We start from the raw sequence: 20452 nt of genomic DNA on the forward strand, positions 1-20452 counted from the left end.
AAGATTGCCTTCTTTCTAATTTATAACTAGTCGAGGCTTCGCCTTTAACAATTTACGCCTCTGGCCTTTTTCTGTAGTTTTATACTTGTTTTGGTGGCGTTACAGCTTGGGATGTCCAACGACACGAGATTGGAGTTGGAATTGTTGGTTTCATTCTGGAAAAAGTCGATTTGAGGGTTTTTTTTACACGGGGGTGAGTTTAATTTGGGAGAATCAGGGGGTCGAGGGGGGAGGGGGGAGGGGGCGGGAGAGAAGGTCGGAAAAGCATTTTGCCTCGTTATTTATTGATGTGTTGGAGAACATATTCCTGAGACTATGGGATGGGGTCATTGTGGACCCCATGAAGCAGAATAAAGACCGGACAAAAAAAAAAATTACCGAAAAAAACAGAGGAAAAGTCAAGGGTGTGTCAACCTCCCAACATTTCTCTTTCGTGGATGGAAAAAAAACTGGAGGATCAAGGGAAATCGACGATGGAGTTGTGATTCCAGTGGAAGTGGTCACGCCCAGGACTAGTCAGTCCTCGATCCTCGCCACTCACTTGGTGCTCACGTGATTTTGGCATGTTTGTGGAAAAAAGAGTTGAGGAAAAAATTGAAAGAAGGGAAGAGGAAGGATCGACCCTTTTGTGATCCACTGGTGAGCACTCGGTTATTTTTCATTTGTGGGAGCCATTTTTAAATAAATCCTCTGCCTTACCCTATTCTGAGGGCTCACTCAATCTATTTCCCCAAATTTTATTTGATTAATTTGTTCACAATCACTCGGAACTGAATGTCTTCTGGAATGTCCGAAAATAGTCCGCAATGACGCACTCAAATGCCTATTAAAATATCTCTGATCTTTTTAAATTATTTTTCTCTATTTATTTGAAAAGTGGAAAAAAGTTTCAACGTCATGTATTCGGACATTGACCCATTCCCTTTTCATCCTTCACATTTTTCACTCACCCATTCTATTTATCCATCATCCCGCCTTTCATTCTTTCATTTTCAATTCGATGACCACTTTTAATCACCCCCATTCATACCTCTTCTCCCCCATTGTAATGATAATCAAAATGGCCGTCAAGTATTGTCGAAATACAAGGAGGCGACTTCTGGTCTGTTTGGTTTATTGTTGAACAGGATCTTTATCCATTGGTGTTCACCAAGATGTAGATAACGTGCCTCGTTACGGGACGATGAGGGGGGACAGAGAGGAGGAAGGAATAATCAAGGTTTATGACCATGATGCGCTAATTAAATAGCACTCCGTACCAATTAACCCGGCACTCGGTCTTTCGAACGGCTCTGGAGAGGGTTTCGAGCGGAGGGAGTAGATTGAGAGGGCCGGGTACTGGACTATCGGGGTATTTTTCATCCATTCATAATCCACTGGCCGATCAATTAATTTCTTCTAGCCACCTCAGAATTTCCTCCCCAAAGAAAAATCTATCTATTTACCGTTTTCGCGTTAAAAGATTTTTATCTTCAAATTACTTTGGAGGACAATTGTCCTTCAGCATCGTCCAACAACATTTAAAAGACAAATATTTTTCTACGCAACTTATCACGAAAGAAAGATCGATACAGTTCGAAAAGGGATGAAATTTCAATCTCCCCTGAAAGCCGTTATTCGATTTTTTAATATCACTAATATCTCCAGACAATATTCAAGCATTCATCCACATCAATCAAAATCTCTTCAATGTGACGGGCAATCTGATACTGCACCCACAGTCTCTTGAAATATTTTTCAACCAATTTTTTGAACCAAGAGTCAAATAGAACTGACACAAATAAAACCACACCTTCACTCACACCCCCTCCCCCCACCCACTAGAGGGAATATTTGTCATCACTCTCAGATTGAATGTCAGTTTGTATTTCCCTGATCCGAAGTGACACTGAGGTGCTTACAATGATAAAGCCAATAATTAATTTTAATAATAAAAATATGTATTTTAATTCCAGCTCAACCAATATTTATTGAAATAAATAGATTTATGCACTTTCGGTTATTGTTTCAGACTGGGAGTCTCTCCAATCCAATCACTTGAATGTGAGGAAATGGCCCGTTCGCCCCTCAAAACCAACAACCCCTGTCAGAACACGAGAATGAATGACCGGACTTGGATTTCTCGGGGTGTAATCGACTCTACTGTTGTCTCCGCCCTTAAAAAATTATCGGTCACTTCGCATCCCCAACGTACGCTGTTCCTTCCGATGTACAAAACCCACATGAGGTGACGAGCCAAATTTTTTTCGGTCGAATGATCCAACCATGACTGGTAAGTCATCCCCCAGTTCATTAAGTCCATTGTCAAAATACATTTCTATTCCCCATTCAATCACAGGAGGAATACATGACCCTAATATCACAAGTATTCAATCTTATATATTATACATTCGCTCATAATGAAAATTCCTCCAAATTTTCATTAATCCTGAAAATTGTTAATACCATCAAAATGAGAAATTCCGGGAGTTAACACAAGTACAAGCCACTCGAAAGTAATAGGCATAGCATCTCTTGGTCCTGAGGATCCTTCTAGTCTCCCGCAAGTATCCAACGAATTAGATGTTAGATAAGGCCTCCGGTGCTAATGACTGGAAACTTTCGAAACTCCAATTACAGCCGGTGAGACGCCACACACAGTGGGAAGCAACTCTCATCCTCCCTTACCCTTTGCCACCTCGGGGACACTCACTCTCTTTTACTCTGGATGGAGAGATAGCCGGGAGATTGAAAAGTCCTGTAGAACTGCACCAACTATCCTCCAGATATAATTAAAAGAAAAGGGTGGAACAAAAAACATTGGATTTCATTGGAACGCAAAAAAAATGTAGTTGGGACTCATATTAAATTAATGAGACATAAATTAATAACATATAATTCCTCTTACTAATTTGTCTAATGAATGTTTAGAAGGTGCAACGTCAATAAGTTCGTTGCTGAGTTGATTTTTTAATGAGAATTAATCGTTGATTGGAATTATTTTACGAGAAATCTTCCAGACAATTTGTCTGTTCGATTTAGTGAGAAAAAAATCACTCAATGGTGAATGTATAAAGACAAGGTGAAGAGCGCTCACAACTCCAGCTCAAAGCCCTTGTCCCTTTTTTTTTATTCAAAAGAAACAAAAAAAAAACAATGAGGGGTTTTCTCTAGTCGAGGTGGGTTTGGAGATGGTTTGGTCTTGATTGAGTCTGTTTTACAGAGCCAACCCGCAAAAACCACCCCTGATTACTTCCCTATCTGAGTGTGTTACCCACGTTCCCCTTCTACCAACTCACAAATAGAAAAAAAAATACCTCACTCGAGAACAAGAACCTTCGGTGCCATCAAAATCGATTCATCTGCACATTTTTTTCCGCCGGAAGGGTATGCGGTGTGTGGAAGTTTTGGGTTTATCACTAGGGTGAGTTTTTAATTGAATTCAGTTGAGAGATAATGAGGGAGAGAGGCTCAAACGCAGCGGTGCAAAATGGGTATTTTTTGTTGGGCCTTTCAATCTCATATTTGAAGAACTTGAAAAAATTTTGAATTAAGTCACTTAGTACGGATTATAATACATATTATAATTTTAATATAATATTTATATTGCATTTTTAATAAAATTATTATTGTGATCCCACCCTCTCACCAGAACGTTCAAGAAAAACTCCAGGAAAGTGTCGCGCTCGAATTAAAAAAAATATACCTCTCGTGTTTTTTCATAAAATTTATGTTTCTCTGATTTATATACCCATTTTAAGAGAAAACTTGACGCGCAATTCTTAACAAGAGTGGACAGATGGATCGAAGTGCTTGGACTTCTGTATTCAAGTGGGCCCAGGCACTGGGGGCGCATCCACTCGAGTTGATGGCGTCAGCTGTTATGTACTGTTGAGGTACTGTGGGACAGTCGTAAGGTGCCAGGGTGAGAGAAGATTTTCACTTCCCCATTTCTCTCTCTTTTTACTGACAAAAAAAAATTGCGTTAAATTCAGTCTCAACAGTGGCAAAACTCTCATGTGCTCACACTGTACATACTCTTCTCCTGGAGTACCCACCACCATCCAAGTCTTCGAAAAGTTATCAGACTTTCCATTATACACTCGGAAGTATCTCGAGATGTCTCTAAGAGTCGATTTCCCAGATTCATTCCTCCATTCACCTCCGCAAACATGTTTATCCCATAAAATTTGCGTCTTCTATTTATGAATAAATTGAAGTTCGAGGGAAGGGGTTGAAAATGACCTCGATGACGGGCTGAATTTTCCACCCTGGAACCCTGACCATAAATCCCTTTTACCTCAAATACCTTCTGCAATATTATAAACGCAAAATTTTCCAGGAAAAAAAATTTTCAGTCACAGGGCGCAAAGTAATTGAGCTATGGGGGCGATTTTTTTTTCAATCTGTGAGTAAATTTACCTAAGTACAACATGCAACCCTCACCGAATCTCCATATTGATACGAAATGAATACTAATCACTCCAGTAATTCCCAAGAGCCTTAATTTGCTGAACAAACGTCGGTATAAAGCCTGATAAATAAATAACGTCTCGCGGCCTCGTAAAAGTCGTACGTAAAGTGATTTGGCGGAGTTGATTGGCCCTTGCGCCGTTGTTTAAGTGTCCAAGAGGGGGGAGGGTGTTAAATATGACAAGGAGGTGGGGATAAAAAATCGTCGTAACGTAAGTGGAGTCTGAGAGACGACATAAAAGACGCCTTTTATTTTACGCCACTGGATTTGACCTCATCCTCACTCACCCCACCCCACAGACCATTTCGGTGCGATAAACAGCGCAGGAGAGGATAAACTTCAGTTTGAGATAAAATAAATGAAGAATCTGGAAGGGATCGACTTCTTCCTCTTCTCGTTCTGCTTCTTCCCCTTGTGCCCCGGGTTTTAATGCCTTTTTCCCATCTAATTCACCTTCTTCCGCTTTACTTCCGGGCAATTTGTCCACCAGTACAAAGTTGAGAAAGAATATTATCTGATGGCGATAATATCACCTGATTTGTTATCTAGAGGGGGTGGAATAGCCGCATATAATGATATTCCAGACTCGTCACGCGATGTGATCGACCACAAATATCCTTCAGAATATAATTTCATTGTTCCGAGCTCGACGAATAATGATCTTCTCCATTCGGCGCCACCTTTTATGCCTCTCGAGAATGCAGTTGGGGACAATTGTCAAGGGTTTGGGTATCTTAAGGCACCATTTGTGGGCCAATTATCATCGCTAACTCGTTTACTGACTGATCTGAAATGAAATCAATGACGAATCTGTTCTCTTCTCGCGTAGTTTTTTTTATCCATTGATTTCTATGTGATGGTAGTCGGGCTGGTAAATTTTCCAATCATCCACTTTATTTTAAAAATTCAGCCGGAAGTAATACCCCGACGGATGAAATTCCATCGACGTATTCATTTATCGGGGTAAAATATTTTGGCTGATGGAAAAATCAATTGGAAAATGAAATCACGATACGTGGAAATTAATCAAATGCTCCTCAACGACTCCCAATTTGTACCAATATTTTTAGTTCAATTACAAATTGTTGAGCAGCCAAAAACAACAAGTAAATTAAACAATCAGATTTTCTTTCATTTGGATTTTTCAAAAGTATCCATTTTGTTCTATTCCTTGTACTTTCATTACTATGATTTTCATTGGCTACTGGTCTACTGATTTGTTGATGGAAGAAATTCTGGAGTGAGTTTGTATCCAGAGTGGAAAAAAAAAATCGGTTGAAAAAACAACGCCAGTGAATTTGCCATTGTTCACGTCTCAATGTCGAGGGGGTTGGGGGTGGAGTAGATGCGCTCCCTCTGGCAACACACAGTGTATAAGCAAAGCAAAACCGAGTCTCAGAGGCTCGTTTATTTTTCCAACGGAAACAATGAAACAATGTGCAGAAGGTAGCAATCAGAAATGAGATCTGCAGCAGTTGGTGGATTTAACGCTCACCGAGACTCACGAGTTTGTTTACGATCTTGCAATTCTTGGGAATTTCCGAGGTTTTTCAATCGATATAATTTACCACTCGAGAGCCCGGTTTCTGTACATAAAAAAAAGTTGACGAAATTATGGCTTAAGTTGCGTTATGAGTTGTTAAATTGCCTAAAGACGTAATTCAAGCTGCGGATCAGCTTGTAGCTTAAGTACTTGAAGAGCGGTAACAGGATTCCTTGGGGGAGGGTTATCTGCGAGTACATTTTGGTTGAAGCATGAGTATTTTTAAGTTTATTTTGTCACGTATATTGTTTAGGCATTTCAAATCTAAATAATTTCTTCCACTTCACTCTGGTGGATAAAATAAAATAAATGAAATCGTTTATCCCAAGAACTGAAAGTGCATCAGATAACCCGAAGCCGCCTAGAAAAGGAGTTTTAGCTTTATCCAAAATGTGAAACGTGTGTCGATTTTATTTCGGTAAAAACCACCCCCTTTCCCCCATTGAGTTTTAGCCCCCGTCCCCGGACAAAAGGGGTTGTGCCTTACTCTTAGTGATGTGTTTGTTCAGACGAGGAATGGAAAAATAAAGCATAATGTGAAATAAATGAAAACATTCGGGAATGCTAGTCACGTGTTAATCGCTGCGTAGCTGAATGGAGTTTCAGTTGGGGAGGTCTTACAAAAATTCAATTTATTTCATTGCGTCCATAAGGTCACCCCTTTTCTCCCGTAGCTCAGTGATAAAATCTGGAGAGGTTTTTAATTTAGAGATTCCAGATTATTTATAAAAGTTATTTATGGATTTTTTTGTTAAATGCGAGTGGAGTCGAAATGCACCCCCGCTGATACTAATCGACAGGAAGAGGAACTTGATTTTAAAAACAGTGGAGACTCATTTTTTTCCTGAAGAGAAAATTTATTTTTCTCATTTTTCTCGGCTGTAAAATACATCGTCACATCGTTTTCAGTCCCAAATTTTTCTGACCATCGTCTGGGGGGTCATTTTCCATCCCCATCATCCCCCATTTTCAAATCTCATTTTTATAAAGTTTCGTTAAAGGGATTGTGAAACACAAATTGACCCCAGAAAATCGTAAATTATTTCATTGTCTCTGATTCCATACAGGCATATAAAAACCCACTGGGATGCCCGATTATCGGAAAATTCATGATTGATAAAAAGTGTACGAGGTGAAATCGCTCCCAGAGGGCTTGTTTAATGCCCGATATGATGCGACGTGAATCGAAAAGCACGAGAGAGGCAAGAAAGAGCCGGGGGTGGGGGAGAAAAAAATACGATGCGCGGGAAAAAAAAATTGAATGAACGAGAAATAAAAAAAAGACGTGCCCAGTGCCATCAGAGAGTCCTACCACTGTCGAATAAACGAATTATCAGTTTACGGGACGGTTCAATTGTTTCCACAAACGATTTAACACGTGCATGAGCAATTTTAACCCTCACCCCCTTCCCCAAGCTTTCATCCCTCGTGATGTCAAAAATGAAATGGAAAAAAATTTTATTAGAACCTGTTTTATTGAATTTGCTAATTCGCTTTAATTTGGCATCGATTTCAACTCGCCAATTGGGGTTTCGTGAATAAATTTATCCGCGGTTTAATTATTTATACGACTGGAAGAGGGAAATCCAGGTTTTCAGGCAAATATTTAATGAATTAATTTGGGATAGTTCGAATATTGGAGTAATGGGGTGGATAATGACCCCAGCGGTTAGTCAGGGAAATTTTTGAGTCTGAACTATGGTCATGAGGCCAATTTAATGAATTACTGCTCGGTTTTAATTTAATCTACAAATTTTCCCCGAATTTTCATTTTCTAGGAGACGATAGGGTAACGTAGAGTCAAGTCCAGTGTTTGGAAATGGAAATTTTCTCTACTATTCAATGATTGCGGTAAGGAATCCCTCGTGAAATTTCTGTCTCGAATTTTTCAGCTCAATAATCGTCTTTCCATTTTATCACACCTAACAATGCCCCATCGAACTTTTTTTTTCAGCTTCCATTTACACCCGGCCACAGTGGGTTATCCGCTGGAAAATTGTCGACATTGATCGACCGTTTCGAACTGTCCCCACGTTGAGAGTACGTTAAAATCTAGTTAAATACACGTACTGACAGTTTTCCACCGCACGCATCCTCCATTGCCCCCTCCCTCAATTCCTTTTTTTTTTTGCGTGTTACATTTCCCGTAACACGTGCCACCAGCGAATTGAAACATGATTTATTTTTTTTTCTGGTCTCTCTGTCTCGCCCATTGTTGTTTTTTTTTCTCCTTCCTGTCGGATCCTTTTTTTTCACCTCGATCGGTGCGGTGGCAACACGTCACTAAAAGATAGAAATAAAATGGAAAAATTGCGAGGATATGGGTTGTGTTGAAATGCCCAATGGGACACGAGTTGGATTCTATTATTTTTAACAGCTCCACTATTTTTTTGTCGTACTGAGTATTTTTTTCGGCGGATTTTTCTATATTTTTTTTATCGGTGTTGTTGGTTTATGGGTGATTTTCCGGGGCTTTGTATTTTATGGAGTGTAATTTTTTGATGAATGATATTAATTGGATATTTGGCATGTAATATCATTCAGTGAGATAAAAATAGAAAAAAATGCTAAAAATCAGACGGTTTTTTATGATTTTTTTTCGGGGTGGATTGGATTGTTAAGAAATATTGAGATATAACATTTTCACCTCCTATTTAACCCTCGTTTTTTTTATCAACAAATTTATAGAAAATTATTCCTCAGTATTTCGCACAAAAAAAATATTTTTTGATACAAGTGCAGAAAAGCTCTCGTTCGGCGCGAGGCAATTAAAAGCTCACTTCCGTACTCGTGATAACATACAATATTTTCTCGGCAAACAAATCTGAAATCAAAATATCCCACTGAAAAATCCCTTTACCCTCGAAAAAGAGTTGCGATAAGATTAAACTACTTCAGCCCCTGAAAAAGAAAAAAGAAAATATGGCAGACAGGACAAGCTTAAATGGGTAGTAGTCGGTGGTGGTGTGGGTGAAGAGGGAGGGGTGCGGAGGGTGAAAACTTGGGGCGTAATAAGGGCTGCGATAAATAAAGCCGGAAAGTGGCAAAGTAATTTCCAGAGTCAACCCCCTCTCTCCCAGTTATATTCACCCCCGCGCCCTTACCCGTGGCAGACCCTTTAACATTAAGGCCATTATCGCGATCTCTTAATTTGCAAGAAAAAACATTGTTTCATAAAAATGGTTTAGTGGATACATTTTCGTACGCCTAGGTGTTTTCCTCAGGTTGGAGAGCATTATTTACATGTCTCATTTAAAATTCCGCTAGCCTGCTCCTTATTTATGCCCTGGATAATTTTGGAAAATTGTTTTGGAGAGTATAATTACGTAGAATTGATTTTATAATTAATAGGGGACATTTTTTATTAGGGGAAGACAGCTGTTAATGGCCTCGGTGGATATTTCAACACTTGGACGCCATTGTAACATTAACAATTTTCTTTTTATTTATAATTACTCATTTCTAAATAACTCCTCTAATGACATTCTAATTATATGGAATGAATCCTCTATTGCCTTCTTGGGGTTAAATTAATTAATATATTTTACTGAACGCTATTGCCATGGAATAACGACCGACTATTACCTTTTAACTACACTAATTAACTACGTTTGAAGTATTCGATAGTAATGAATGAATGTTGGGGATGTGTACCGCCGCTCGCAGTGTTAATATTAATAATTATCCAATTGTTTCATGATATTTTACATCATTTTTCCGTAAAATTCGAAAAACGTGAACGTGGAGGATTACAAAGCTTCCATTCGAAAGTAAAGAGGAAGGAAAATTCAAAGAAATCTTTCATCCCCATCCCCTAACTCTTCGTATCATGAATAAAAGTGGGAAATGAGCTATCGAGACTCGTACCAATAATCCACACCGAAAATCTCAACTGGAAAAGCCTAAGACTTACCCAGCGACGTGAGAGTTATATGAAGTCATAGATGAGGCGCCGGGTAAAGGGGATGCGGAGGGAAAGGGGGAGCAGAAGCGGAAGTGGTATAAGCTCTTTGCGCGTCTGAGACGGCTCCTGATCGAAAAGTATTTCTCATTTGGCCCTTTCAGAGCGTCTTAGGATTATTGACTATAGCTACTTGAAAAGAAGGAACAACTTCTTTATGCCTTTTTTTTTTATTTTATCCCCTCATTTTCACGACGTCTTTTCTCACCTACCAGTCCCCGAGAAATACCTCGGGGTCTTCTTTTTCTATTTAGCGGGGAATTCGTACAATTTTCCCGGGGGCGACGCCGTGAGGGGGTGACCCCGATGTACTTAGCCATGGGGGGGTTGCAAATCGAAAAACTGACGAGTGTACGTGATTGTACGTCGTTAGGACATCATTGCACATGTATTGATTTTGCTTGTAGTCCCCTGGGTAATTAATAATCATCATTTTAATTAGGCTCATGATGATGGCCGGGAAAAAATTAAAAAAACAATTTTTATAAGTGAAATGTAACTAGGTTCGTAGATAATCGTTTGTAGATCATAAGGGTAAAGGTTTCCTCGTTTTTGCATACCCCAATTATCGAATAATATCAAATAAAAATTGTGATCCTGTGGAAATTTTTTGAATGAGGAGACAAATTTTCGGGCGGCTCACTCAGCCGCCAGAAGTGAAAGTGGCGCCTTTCACCGCTGGGGTCAGGACTAAATTGGCGTGCGCCTCTACGTTAATCGATCCTATTCGTCAAAATAGTGCTCAAGTACCTCAGGACGTCGCGACGCCTACGGGTTCCGCCAGCGGCGCACAGAGGTCGCCACACACGTGATCCTCACGGTATCTGTGAGTGGTGACTTCTGTGTGTTGCAGGCGGAACCCACACACGGATTGAGTATTTGCAAGTGGTAACCTCTGTTTGCCACATACCGACAGGATATTTGTACGAACGATACACGATCGTGTGCAGAATTAATTTGAAAATTCAAACTCAGTTTTTCCGGAAGATCGTCTCCTACAATATTATGCCCACAATCTCTTTGCGAATGATAACATACATTGTCGTTCTCACGGTCATTTCCGCGAGAATAAAATCATGCAATCAATATCAACACCGCCACGTGGTGACCCCTCATAATCGCCGGCGGTGCAAAGGTTTTTAAAAATCATCGATAATCGACTTCTGATAGAGCCCTGATTCAAATGTTATTCGACAATTTGCGTCAATTTCTTCTCATCTACTTTTTTGCAAACTGAATGACGAATTGTGTAGTGCGCGGTGTAAACAGATTGGGATGAGCCTTGGTCTTGGTTTTTTTATAAAATTATTGCATGAATAGTGAAGACATTACACGATAAAATCGATTGCTGCAAATATTATCTTCACAAATATGTGCGCTGTCAAGTTATATTTTTTTTGCACGTTCGCTATTAATATCTAACTGTTTTTTTCATGAGGCTTATTGACCAGTGTGACAAAGGGAATATAAAAAATTTGAGGATTTATTTTTATTATTGGTATTCGCGAACAAATTCCAGGAAAGATAGCGTCAGAGGTAAAACATTCACACGGGTTACATTGGATGAGGCAGTCGTACCGCTTCCACTTTCCCTCTCTATTTGTCCATTTCCAGGAATTTTCTCTTTTTTCGAAATTTCATTGTTTACGTAAAAAATTCATCCATTCGCCGAGTAACCGATTGCGTGATCCAGGGATTTTTTCTCCAGTGATCAAGATATTTTAAAATAAATACCACAAACAAAAGTTCAAAAGAAATGTTGAAATCTTTTTTTATTGAATTAGTTGAGTTATAAATTGCGGCCTGCGACTGATAACCAGCGATTGGGATTGGTAACATTCCCGGTAATGCAATGGGGTCATTGTCGACCCCATCCCTCTATTTTCCCTTTCACTGGAATCGTATCGAATGCAAAAATACTCATTCGGTTTCTAGTTCTTTAATTTTTTTTCTTACTCATCACCAACGAGCATTTGAAGGATGTCCCAAGGACGATTATTTTTATTTCGCAGATTGTGAAAACCGGTAACTGCAAAATTCTACTTTTATTTCCCTCCTGTATCCAGGTATATACTCAGGCAAGCGAATTCTTGACTGCGTGAATAAAAATCGAGATAAAAAATGGAAATAAAACACGTGGATTCAGCAGTCCACCGGTCATTGGCGGAAGTTTATGTCATTAAAATCACTGGCATGTATAATCTTTTGTCATAAAGAGGTAGGGAAGTGAAAATTATGAATCTTCTCTTCCCGTGTCTTCAGTCTAAACGCCTCATTATTGAATAATGGATTGTCCACGTGCGCTCATGCCCTCTGTCAATAATTGCAGTAATTCAACCGATAACGATGCGGGAAAATTAACCACTGCAGTTTAAAACCAGCCACCCATACTTTAATATCATTTTTTCCCCTCATTAACACCAGCCTCGTACAAATTACTGATTGTTAGTGTATAATTAACAATGTTCTCAAATTGAGACGTGTGACAATCGTATCGATGAATTATCGCGAGAATAGTTAATGCCAGACGATAAAAATAATCTTCATTGCAAAATGCTCCTAAAATCTCGGGTCGCCCGTTAACATTTGACCTGTTGACAGGCTGTAAAAATTCTCCGCCTGAGTAATCACTGAATAACGAGGAATTAAGGAGACTTGAAAAATTAGCAAACAGTTTTCGTAACATGAATCACGGCCGCATTCTTGGATCGTTCCCAGGGACAATTATCTACAATCATTAGCTCAAAAAAATTATTTTTACGATGCAATGGAAAACAACCCCTTTACGTCCACTAGAGCTCTGTGGAAAATTTATTTTTGGAGTGAGACCGCAAAAAATGAAATATCTCTACAATTATTTATTAATAAAAAATTATCCTCTTGAAGTATTACCAAGACCCTTATTTCCAAAATATCCCAATATTTCCATTCACCCCATGTTTGTAAACATGTCTCTTTTTATCGACCCCTTCCATGAATATTTTCCGAAACCGAACGACGATAAATCGACTGGGAAAATATATCTGATAAGTTCATTTCCTACAGGAATTTTTCCAACCCATGTTATCCTTCTCCTTCCTCTCTCTCATTAACATTAACTCAAGGTCACGCCCCTCTTTCCCCGCCCCCCCGTCCTATCCTCTCCCACTCAATTTTAATTTTTGCATCTTCATGGAACTGGTTACGCTTGAGGTATCAATTTTGGAGGGGGGGCAGGGATAGGGTCACTTCCCATATAGTCCCCTCCATGGCCCTCACCAGCTGAAGAGATTTCTCAGCGTTGCATAAAGGGAGGGTGGGTGAGTGAGTGAGTTAAAAAAAAATAATCTGGCGCACTTGGCGGATATACCCAGTGGAATACGGAAAATGACGACAGTGTGTGCCGAACCACTTATCGGTGCACAACGGGCATTTACTCCATTGACCATTGAATAGTGGATAGTCAATGCGTGCGGTCATAGGCTCCGGTTATTCGAGTTCTAGTTGACAGAAAAAAAATTGGAATACGTACGGAGGATAAAGGTAATTTTCTTGGGCAAGGGCAAGAACCTTTGGTGGTGTGACAGTGCCACTTGGAAACTGGTTTTCCAAGGGTCCTTGGGGTTGGTTGGGGATTTAAGAGGGATTCGACGGAAGGAGGTGCAGTGGTGAGAAGGATTTCAGAGGAACTGTAAGTTTTTTGCGATTTTTTCAACGATCTTTCAATAGTTATGGAGATAATTGTTTTTTCTAATTCGTTGATTGTTTTGGAAGCGAAAACAATTTTTTTTGCACTCGCAGTATTTGTTTGAAGAGAAACAATTAGTGCATTAACTCATTCCGAAAATAGATTGCAAGAAAAATGAGTCGTGCGACTTTCGCAGTTATTTTTTAGTGGGAAAAATGTTGAAAACTTCAACGTTCAGGTTTGATGATGCACACGAGAATTTGATTTAGAATCTTGCATGCAAACTATTGATAATGAAACTCTTAACCAATAGTCACTTATTGGTCAATAGTCAGAGTTTACTGAACTGTAGTCTATGATTAATGTTGAGGAGTACTCGTTGGTGGATAAATAGGAGAAATATTTATGCAGGTTTTAGAGAAACCGTAGGATATTCGTGATAACATTACGTGACTCTTCTCAATTAGTTTCGCTGCGAGATAATTCGTATAATCGCGCTGCTCTGATAGTAATTCTAGGAGCATTGCACGTAAATTCAAAATTTCATTGTTTTCACAACTTCCCGTTTGCATTCTTTAAATTTAATGGTCAATTACCAACAATATTTTCAAATATCAAAATTAATTGCTGCCGACTAACAATTATTAATAATGAATGCACCAATTATTTCATGATTTAGTATTTTTTGTATTGTATTTTAGTGATTATCGTTCACATTGGAAGATCTAAAAGAGTGAGTTCTTCTTTCTCTCGTTGTTATTGGAACATAATCCATGAATTTATTTTTGCAGTTCTAGGAAAAACTGACAGATCGTTTTTCCCTCGTCACATAATAGCTATCATTATACCAGTATCATTATTTCTATTAATCCAAACCTCTGAAGTAAGACAACGAGTCATGAGAGATACCATTGACTAGCCAACCGGCATTCGTGCATGCGTTAATGCGGAAGTAGGTCGTATGATATTTCGTGAATGTGCTATAAATCGACGTTTCTATTCCCGATAATTCCATAACATCGTTTTTCGCGTCTTCAAAATATCCTCAACATCAACCAGAACTAGTCAGAATTTTCTCCACGCCAATATCTGCATTTATTTAGCATTTCTACGACGTTTTACTATACAAATGAAACTAGAATGTTTTTTTTTTATCTTTACGCGCATTGTCTCTCCCCGATAATTATCGAGACGATTTGATGAAAAAACCTCATGACTAATGCCGCAGGGTCACAGTTAGTTAACCGCACGACAAAGACAATTCCGATGATGCAACGTTTCGCAAAGAAAAAAAAACATCAGTCGTAGTTAATTATTCTTTCAATTCGGAATAAATCTCAGTGCACTAAGGGCATTAATATTCATTGATTGTGCGATCGAATGACAAAATGATTACGACAATATAGATTTCAGTGGGATTTTTAAAGGATAAACGCGAAGGGGAAAATTTATTCCAAGTATCGCGAGTTTAGTTCGAAACTGCAAACGCGTCGATGGAAGTCATTGCCGATGACGATGTGAATGGGCTGGTAACCTTCATGATCCCAGAGGATTATGGATTTAGCAATGACAATGAATAACTTTTTATTGAGGCAATGAGAGCTCGTAGAATCATTAAATATGGGAATTGTAATTGAATCAGTGGACGTTAATGATATGTGAGGCGGCATTTCTTGGTCTGAGTGACAGATTTACTTTTCATTAATGATTGTGAGAAAATAATTCTTTAAAATAGATAATCCCTACCTATTAAATTATCTCCGTAATTATCGAAATTATTGAAAAATACCAAAACAATTTTTAAGTGAAGAATCAAAATCTCTTTAAAAAGGTTTCAGGTGCAGTCAAAAAATTCTGAAAAATTAAAAGAGCTCAAACTATCAATCGAAGTGCATGTACGATAAATTAATTACTGGGTTCACCTTCAATCAACGTCATTATCCCCCCACGCATTATCCTCCCAGGCATATTTATATTAGACGAAAGATGAATTAAGGATGAAAAAACGAGTCCTTGGAACCCATCAATTGAGAGACGTTTACAAAACGACGAAGGACGTCTGAAACGCCATTCCCTTCCTCAAAGACGAGTCACGGTACATCAGCCAGGATGTATCAGCGAACTGTTCAGGTTAATCTCCCAAAAGTGCATACTATTGACGTAGAGTTCAAGGATGTCACCTGGGAGGTGCAAATCGGTTTCCGGAAACCAAAGAAACAAGTGTTGCAAGGTGTCAGCGGTTGCTTCAGATCTGGAGAACTTACGGCTATTATGGGACCATCGGGAGCTGGAAAGTCTTCCTTGTTGAATCTTTTGACAGGTACAGTTACATATCACGATAAAAACAACCAGACGCGAGTGAAAAAATTGAAATACAATGCAACTGAAATCAGTAATTGAATCTAGCTAATAATTTCAAATTAATGTACTGAGAGAATGAAGGTTCTTTCAATCACTTATTGGTCTCAAGAAATACATGACTCAAAAATTACCAAGTGCGTAATATCTCGAGATGAGGAAAAAACTGAATCCTCTGACAGGTAGGCATTAAATCCTCTGGAAAAATACGCAACAATGCACGCAATCCATTATAGAGATGCGTTTTTCTAATATTTTTATGGGAAACGAAGAGATGAAATCTGGGATTGAATCAATTTTCGTGATAATTTCGACCTGATAGGCCCGAGATATCCGCAATGACTTTCAATTAATAAATTCATATTTATTCTTCCCACACTAACGAATTACCAATGACCCCAGGTTTCCGAAATACCGGCTCGTCTGGTACAATCGAGTACGTGACATCTGCGGGTAAGCAGAAGCACAAAGACTACCGGAAATCCTGCTGCTACATCCAGCAGGACGACCAGCTCCACGGTCTCTTCACGACCCTGGAAGCAATGAAGATGGCTGCAGACCTGAAGCTCGGCAACAGCTTGAGCCGTGAAGCAAAGGACATACTGATAGATGACATTCTGGAGACCCTGGACCTCATAAAAACCAAGGAGACCCGCTGCGATCGGTTGTCCGGTGGCCAGAGGAAGCGCTTCTCTATCGCCCTTGAGCTGATCGACAATCCACCAGTGATGTTCCTAGACGAGCCGACAACCGGTCTCGACTCCTCCTCGACCCTCCAGTGCATTGCAATGCTGCAGCACCTGGCGCGGGGCAGTCGAACGATTGTCTGCACGATCCACCAGCCGTCGGCTGCCATCTACGAGATGTTCGATCACGTGTACCTCGTGGCGGACGGCCAGTGCATGTACCAAGGATCTCCCGGAAACACAGTCCCCTACCTGGCCAGCGTCGGCCTCCAGTGTCCCAAGTACCACAATCCCGCGGACTACATCATTGAAGTCGTCAGCAAGGAATATGGAAACTTCAGTGAACAACTGACAACCGCAGCATCGGGTGCCAAATCCTGGAGGGCTGGATGCGTGAAGAAGGCCCTGCTCGTCACCAGCTTCTCCCGGAGAAACATCGAGCAGAAAGCGGTGGTGATTGTCACTCCGCCCTCCGAATACCTCAGATTCACTGTCCTCCTGAGGAGGTGTGTGATACAGCTCTATCGAGACTGGACAGTCACTCATCTGAAGATTATCCTTCACTTCCTCGTGGGTATTCTCCTCGGATTGTTCTACGCAGACGCCGGCAACAATGGCTCAAAGACAATCAACAACTTTGGCTTTCTCATGGTGACAGTTGTCTACCTCAATTACACCAGCATGATGCCAGCTGTACTCAAATTTCCGTCTGAACTGCCCGTTGTCAAGAAGGAGAAGTTCAATAACTGGTACCAGTTGAGGACATACTACGTGGCGCATCTGGTCGCCAATGTTCCTGTTCAGATGATCTTCGCTCTCGTGTACTCGTCGGTCTCGTACTTCATGAGTGCCCAGCTCCAGGACTGGGCGAGGTTCTTTATTTTCTTGATGGGCGCCGTGTTCACGACAATACTTGCTGACAGCTTTGGTCTTCTCCTCGGGACCACTCTCAATCCCGTTGATGGTACTTTCCTGGGGGCCATCACCTCGTGCATGCTCATGCTCTTCGCCGGCTTCTTCGTTTTCTTCAAACACATGCCGGTCTTCATGTATTATGTCAGCTACCTCAGCTACATGAGGTATTCCTTGGAGACGCTGGTACAAGCAGTTTATGGGTATAATCGGGAGAAATTGCCGTGCCCTGAGGACAAGCTGTACTGTCACTACCGGACGCCCAAGACCATTCTCGACGAGGTCGGAATGATCGACATCAACTTGTGGATGAATGTTGGAATCCTTGCGGCCAACTGTGTGGTGCTCAGGATTGTCGGGTACTGCACACTCAGAAGGAAGATTTCTGCTTCGTGAGAGGTGAGAGACAGTTGTGTGACCGTTTATTGGCTTTTTATTTAATGTCTCTTGGGGTGACGGGTTCACTCGAGTACATTTTGCATTATTGAGGAGCGAAGGGGTTTGATCATTGATCAAGTTTGATAAATATCTCGGAATCTAGAGGAGTCTAGAGGAATCTAGAGCTCATTTTTTGTTAAGACATTTTTTGTAGAGCGAATCGAGCATTACAACATATGTAATAAGTAAGAAGACTTTGGTGAGCGTAAAATGGCGCGGAAGTATGCGATTGAAGCTCAAAAAGGAATACATTAAAGTCAATTACCTATAATTACAGTGCAATATGAAGTTCAATCTAACGACAAGAGAATCATGAAGAATCTTTGTTATCACCGATTTAAGCGCTAATGTTCGCGAAGGTAATTTATTTTATTGGAACATTATTAGAGGCCATTGGGAATGTTGAATATTAATTTCATACAAAAAGACGCAGTTTTCATGTTTCTTAATTAACTATTGAAAACTGGTAGAACCAGGTGGAGTAATCTGACTTGAAAATTAGTTCCTCCTAGATATGAATCAGGAAGGTAAAAAATGAAGGAGTTCATCAATTAAGAGATTGATCTTGAGTCGGTAATTACAGACGGAAGATCAAACTCCACTAGAAACTTTCATTTATCCTTCACAAGGCCCTCAAAATACTTCGGAAATTTTATTTTGGACCACAAAGAGGAGTTTCTATTGTCGTCCTCATAAAATATGAATTGTTTCTCTTTTCAGAAAAGTTGGGCCTCTTCTGCGGGGCGAAGATTATTGAAATTACAATAAATGGAGCTTTGGACTAGCTTCCCAGGGCACTGATGAAATATTCCATGCAGGAAGTCTCATTGGCGGGATAAACCCACGCAGATAATGAGAGAAGGAATACTTCTGGTGTTGGTTTCATTCGGTTTATTGTTCTAATTGTGGTGGAGGAATTCCGAACGGTTTTAGCAAGTTTTTGTGCGGATGTTGGGGGCCTGGAGACCTCGGGGTCCAAAGGAACTGATTGACTAGTTGTTTTTCTCATTGAGTATTTTATGTTGTTGAACGCTTATCCAGATTCTAGTGATTTTTCAGGGAGTTATTATTTCATGAGAATTTAGAGATAATTTAGAACGTAGTCGAATTATTGTACATAGTTTTGTGTTTAATAAATTAAATTTGAGGATTTTCGAGGAGAGTATTTCATGTGACTTTTTTTTATTCCTTTTGACTGTGAATTCATTGCGCAAAGGTTTCTAAAGAGGACAGCAATGCAAATAAAAAAAATTAATGAAGGGGAAAAAATCCTTCACGCACCTCACGAAATCGTGGGAATATTCAATCACATTGATCAGGACTTGTCCTTGGGGAAGACACTGACACATCGTTCATAGACCGCAAACACTCGTCGTTCACCACAGTAGCATTATTCACAAAGAGATAAACGATCCGCTGGATTTATTAGCACTTGTGGGATGCATCAGCATAAAATAAAACAAGTCCATGAAATAAAAATCTTGTTGCTTCTAAATTCCGAACACGTGAGGGTCAAAAGTCGCATGGTAATGCTGCCTATAAGTTAAACCAGAATCCTGAAAAATGGGACAATGTCCAATCGCAATGTGAGAATCAAAGAACAATCAGTTGTTTTCGCTTTTTTTATTAGAAGGTTTTATTTCACTTCAGTTTTTTTATTATCTCAAGTTAATTGAATCTTCACTCCATCAAATGTTCTTCCAGACATTCTCTAATTCTTGGGACTTTTATTTTTTTATTATTATTACATGATCACCTTCGAATGTCTGCTCAGTCGAGAGGCTATCTTCTGATGTTTCCTTTTATGAAGCTGAAGAATTTATTTGTCATCATTAATGGACTCTGTCTGCCCTTGCACACTCGTTTCAGGTCATTACTTTGTTCGGCGATGTCGAGATACTTTTTTTTTCATGGGGTTATTTTTAGTTCTGCGGTTTTTGAGGTCTGGAAAAGAGAAATTTCGATGGAGAAATTATCGGGACTCACGGTTTTCATTCACTGAATCGGAGCTTGGAAATATCAATGACTTTTTCGTGAATATCCCTGTAATTTATGTGTTTCATAAACAAGTAAGAACTTTTGATTTTAACAAAATTATTGAGCAGCGCTATAAAAATCGTCACATTCAATTTGAAAGATCATTGAGGTCGCCATAATTTTTACTGATGCCCCACAGGAATTTTTCTAGCGCTCACAACCGGGGCCCCCGGAAATAAAGAACAATTAAAATGATACTGATTACAATTCCAGCTCATGAATATTAAAAACACTCCGGCGATGAAATAAAATGTTCATTATCGGTGAATTGAAAAAACCACTTACAAGAAAAAGAATTATAAAATTGTTTGAATGGCTTCCCGATTACAAATGAGGGTGATGAATTAGAGGACTTCGTCCGCCGTTTTGATGATAATTGCGTAATTTTTTTTTATTC

General features: G+C 39.7%; 2 protein-coding genes across 3 annotated transcripts in view; both read left to right on the forward strand.

Moving 5' to 3' along the window:
• LOC135166589 (uncharacterized) overlaps window positions 1-20452 on the forward strand; it is a 131454-nt gene that overhangs the window by 106012 nt on the left and 4990 nt on the right. The gene's annotated exons all lie outside the window — the stretch shown is intronic.
• Window positions 13204-19183, forward strand: LOC135166594 (ATP-binding cassette sub-family G member 4-like). The gene is made up of 4 exons (XM_064129001.1): window positions 13204-13627; window positions 15456-15944; window positions 16385-17979; window positions 18739-19183. The coding sequence occupies exons 2-3, from the start codon at window positions 15734-15736 to the stop codon at window positions 17974-17976; spliced, it is 1803 nt and encodes a 600-aa protein (XP_063985071.1). The 5' UTR covers window positions 13204-13627; window positions 15456-15733; the 3' UTR covers window positions 17977-17979; window positions 18739-19183.

Source organism: Diachasmimorpha longicaudata, chromosome 10 (assembly GCF_034640455.1).
Source record: "Diachasmimorpha longicaudata isolate KC_UGA_2023 chromosome 10, iyDiaLong2, whole genome shotgun sequence".
In the NCBI taxonomy this organism is placed as follows: domain Eukaryota; kingdom Metazoa; phylum Arthropoda; class Insecta; order Hymenoptera; family Braconidae; genus Diachasmimorpha; species Diachasmimorpha longicaudata.

Excerpts from the sequence above, each read along its gene's own strand:
- LOC135166594 (XM_064129001.1), top strand. The coding sequence starts at position 15,734 with ATGTATCAGCGAACTGTTCAGGTTAATCTCCCAAAAGTGCATACTATT. Across the intron at positions 15,945-16,384 it reads CTTGTTGAATCTTTTGACAG|GTTTCCGAAATACCGGCTCG; the intron begins GTACAGTTACAT and ends CAATGACCCCAG.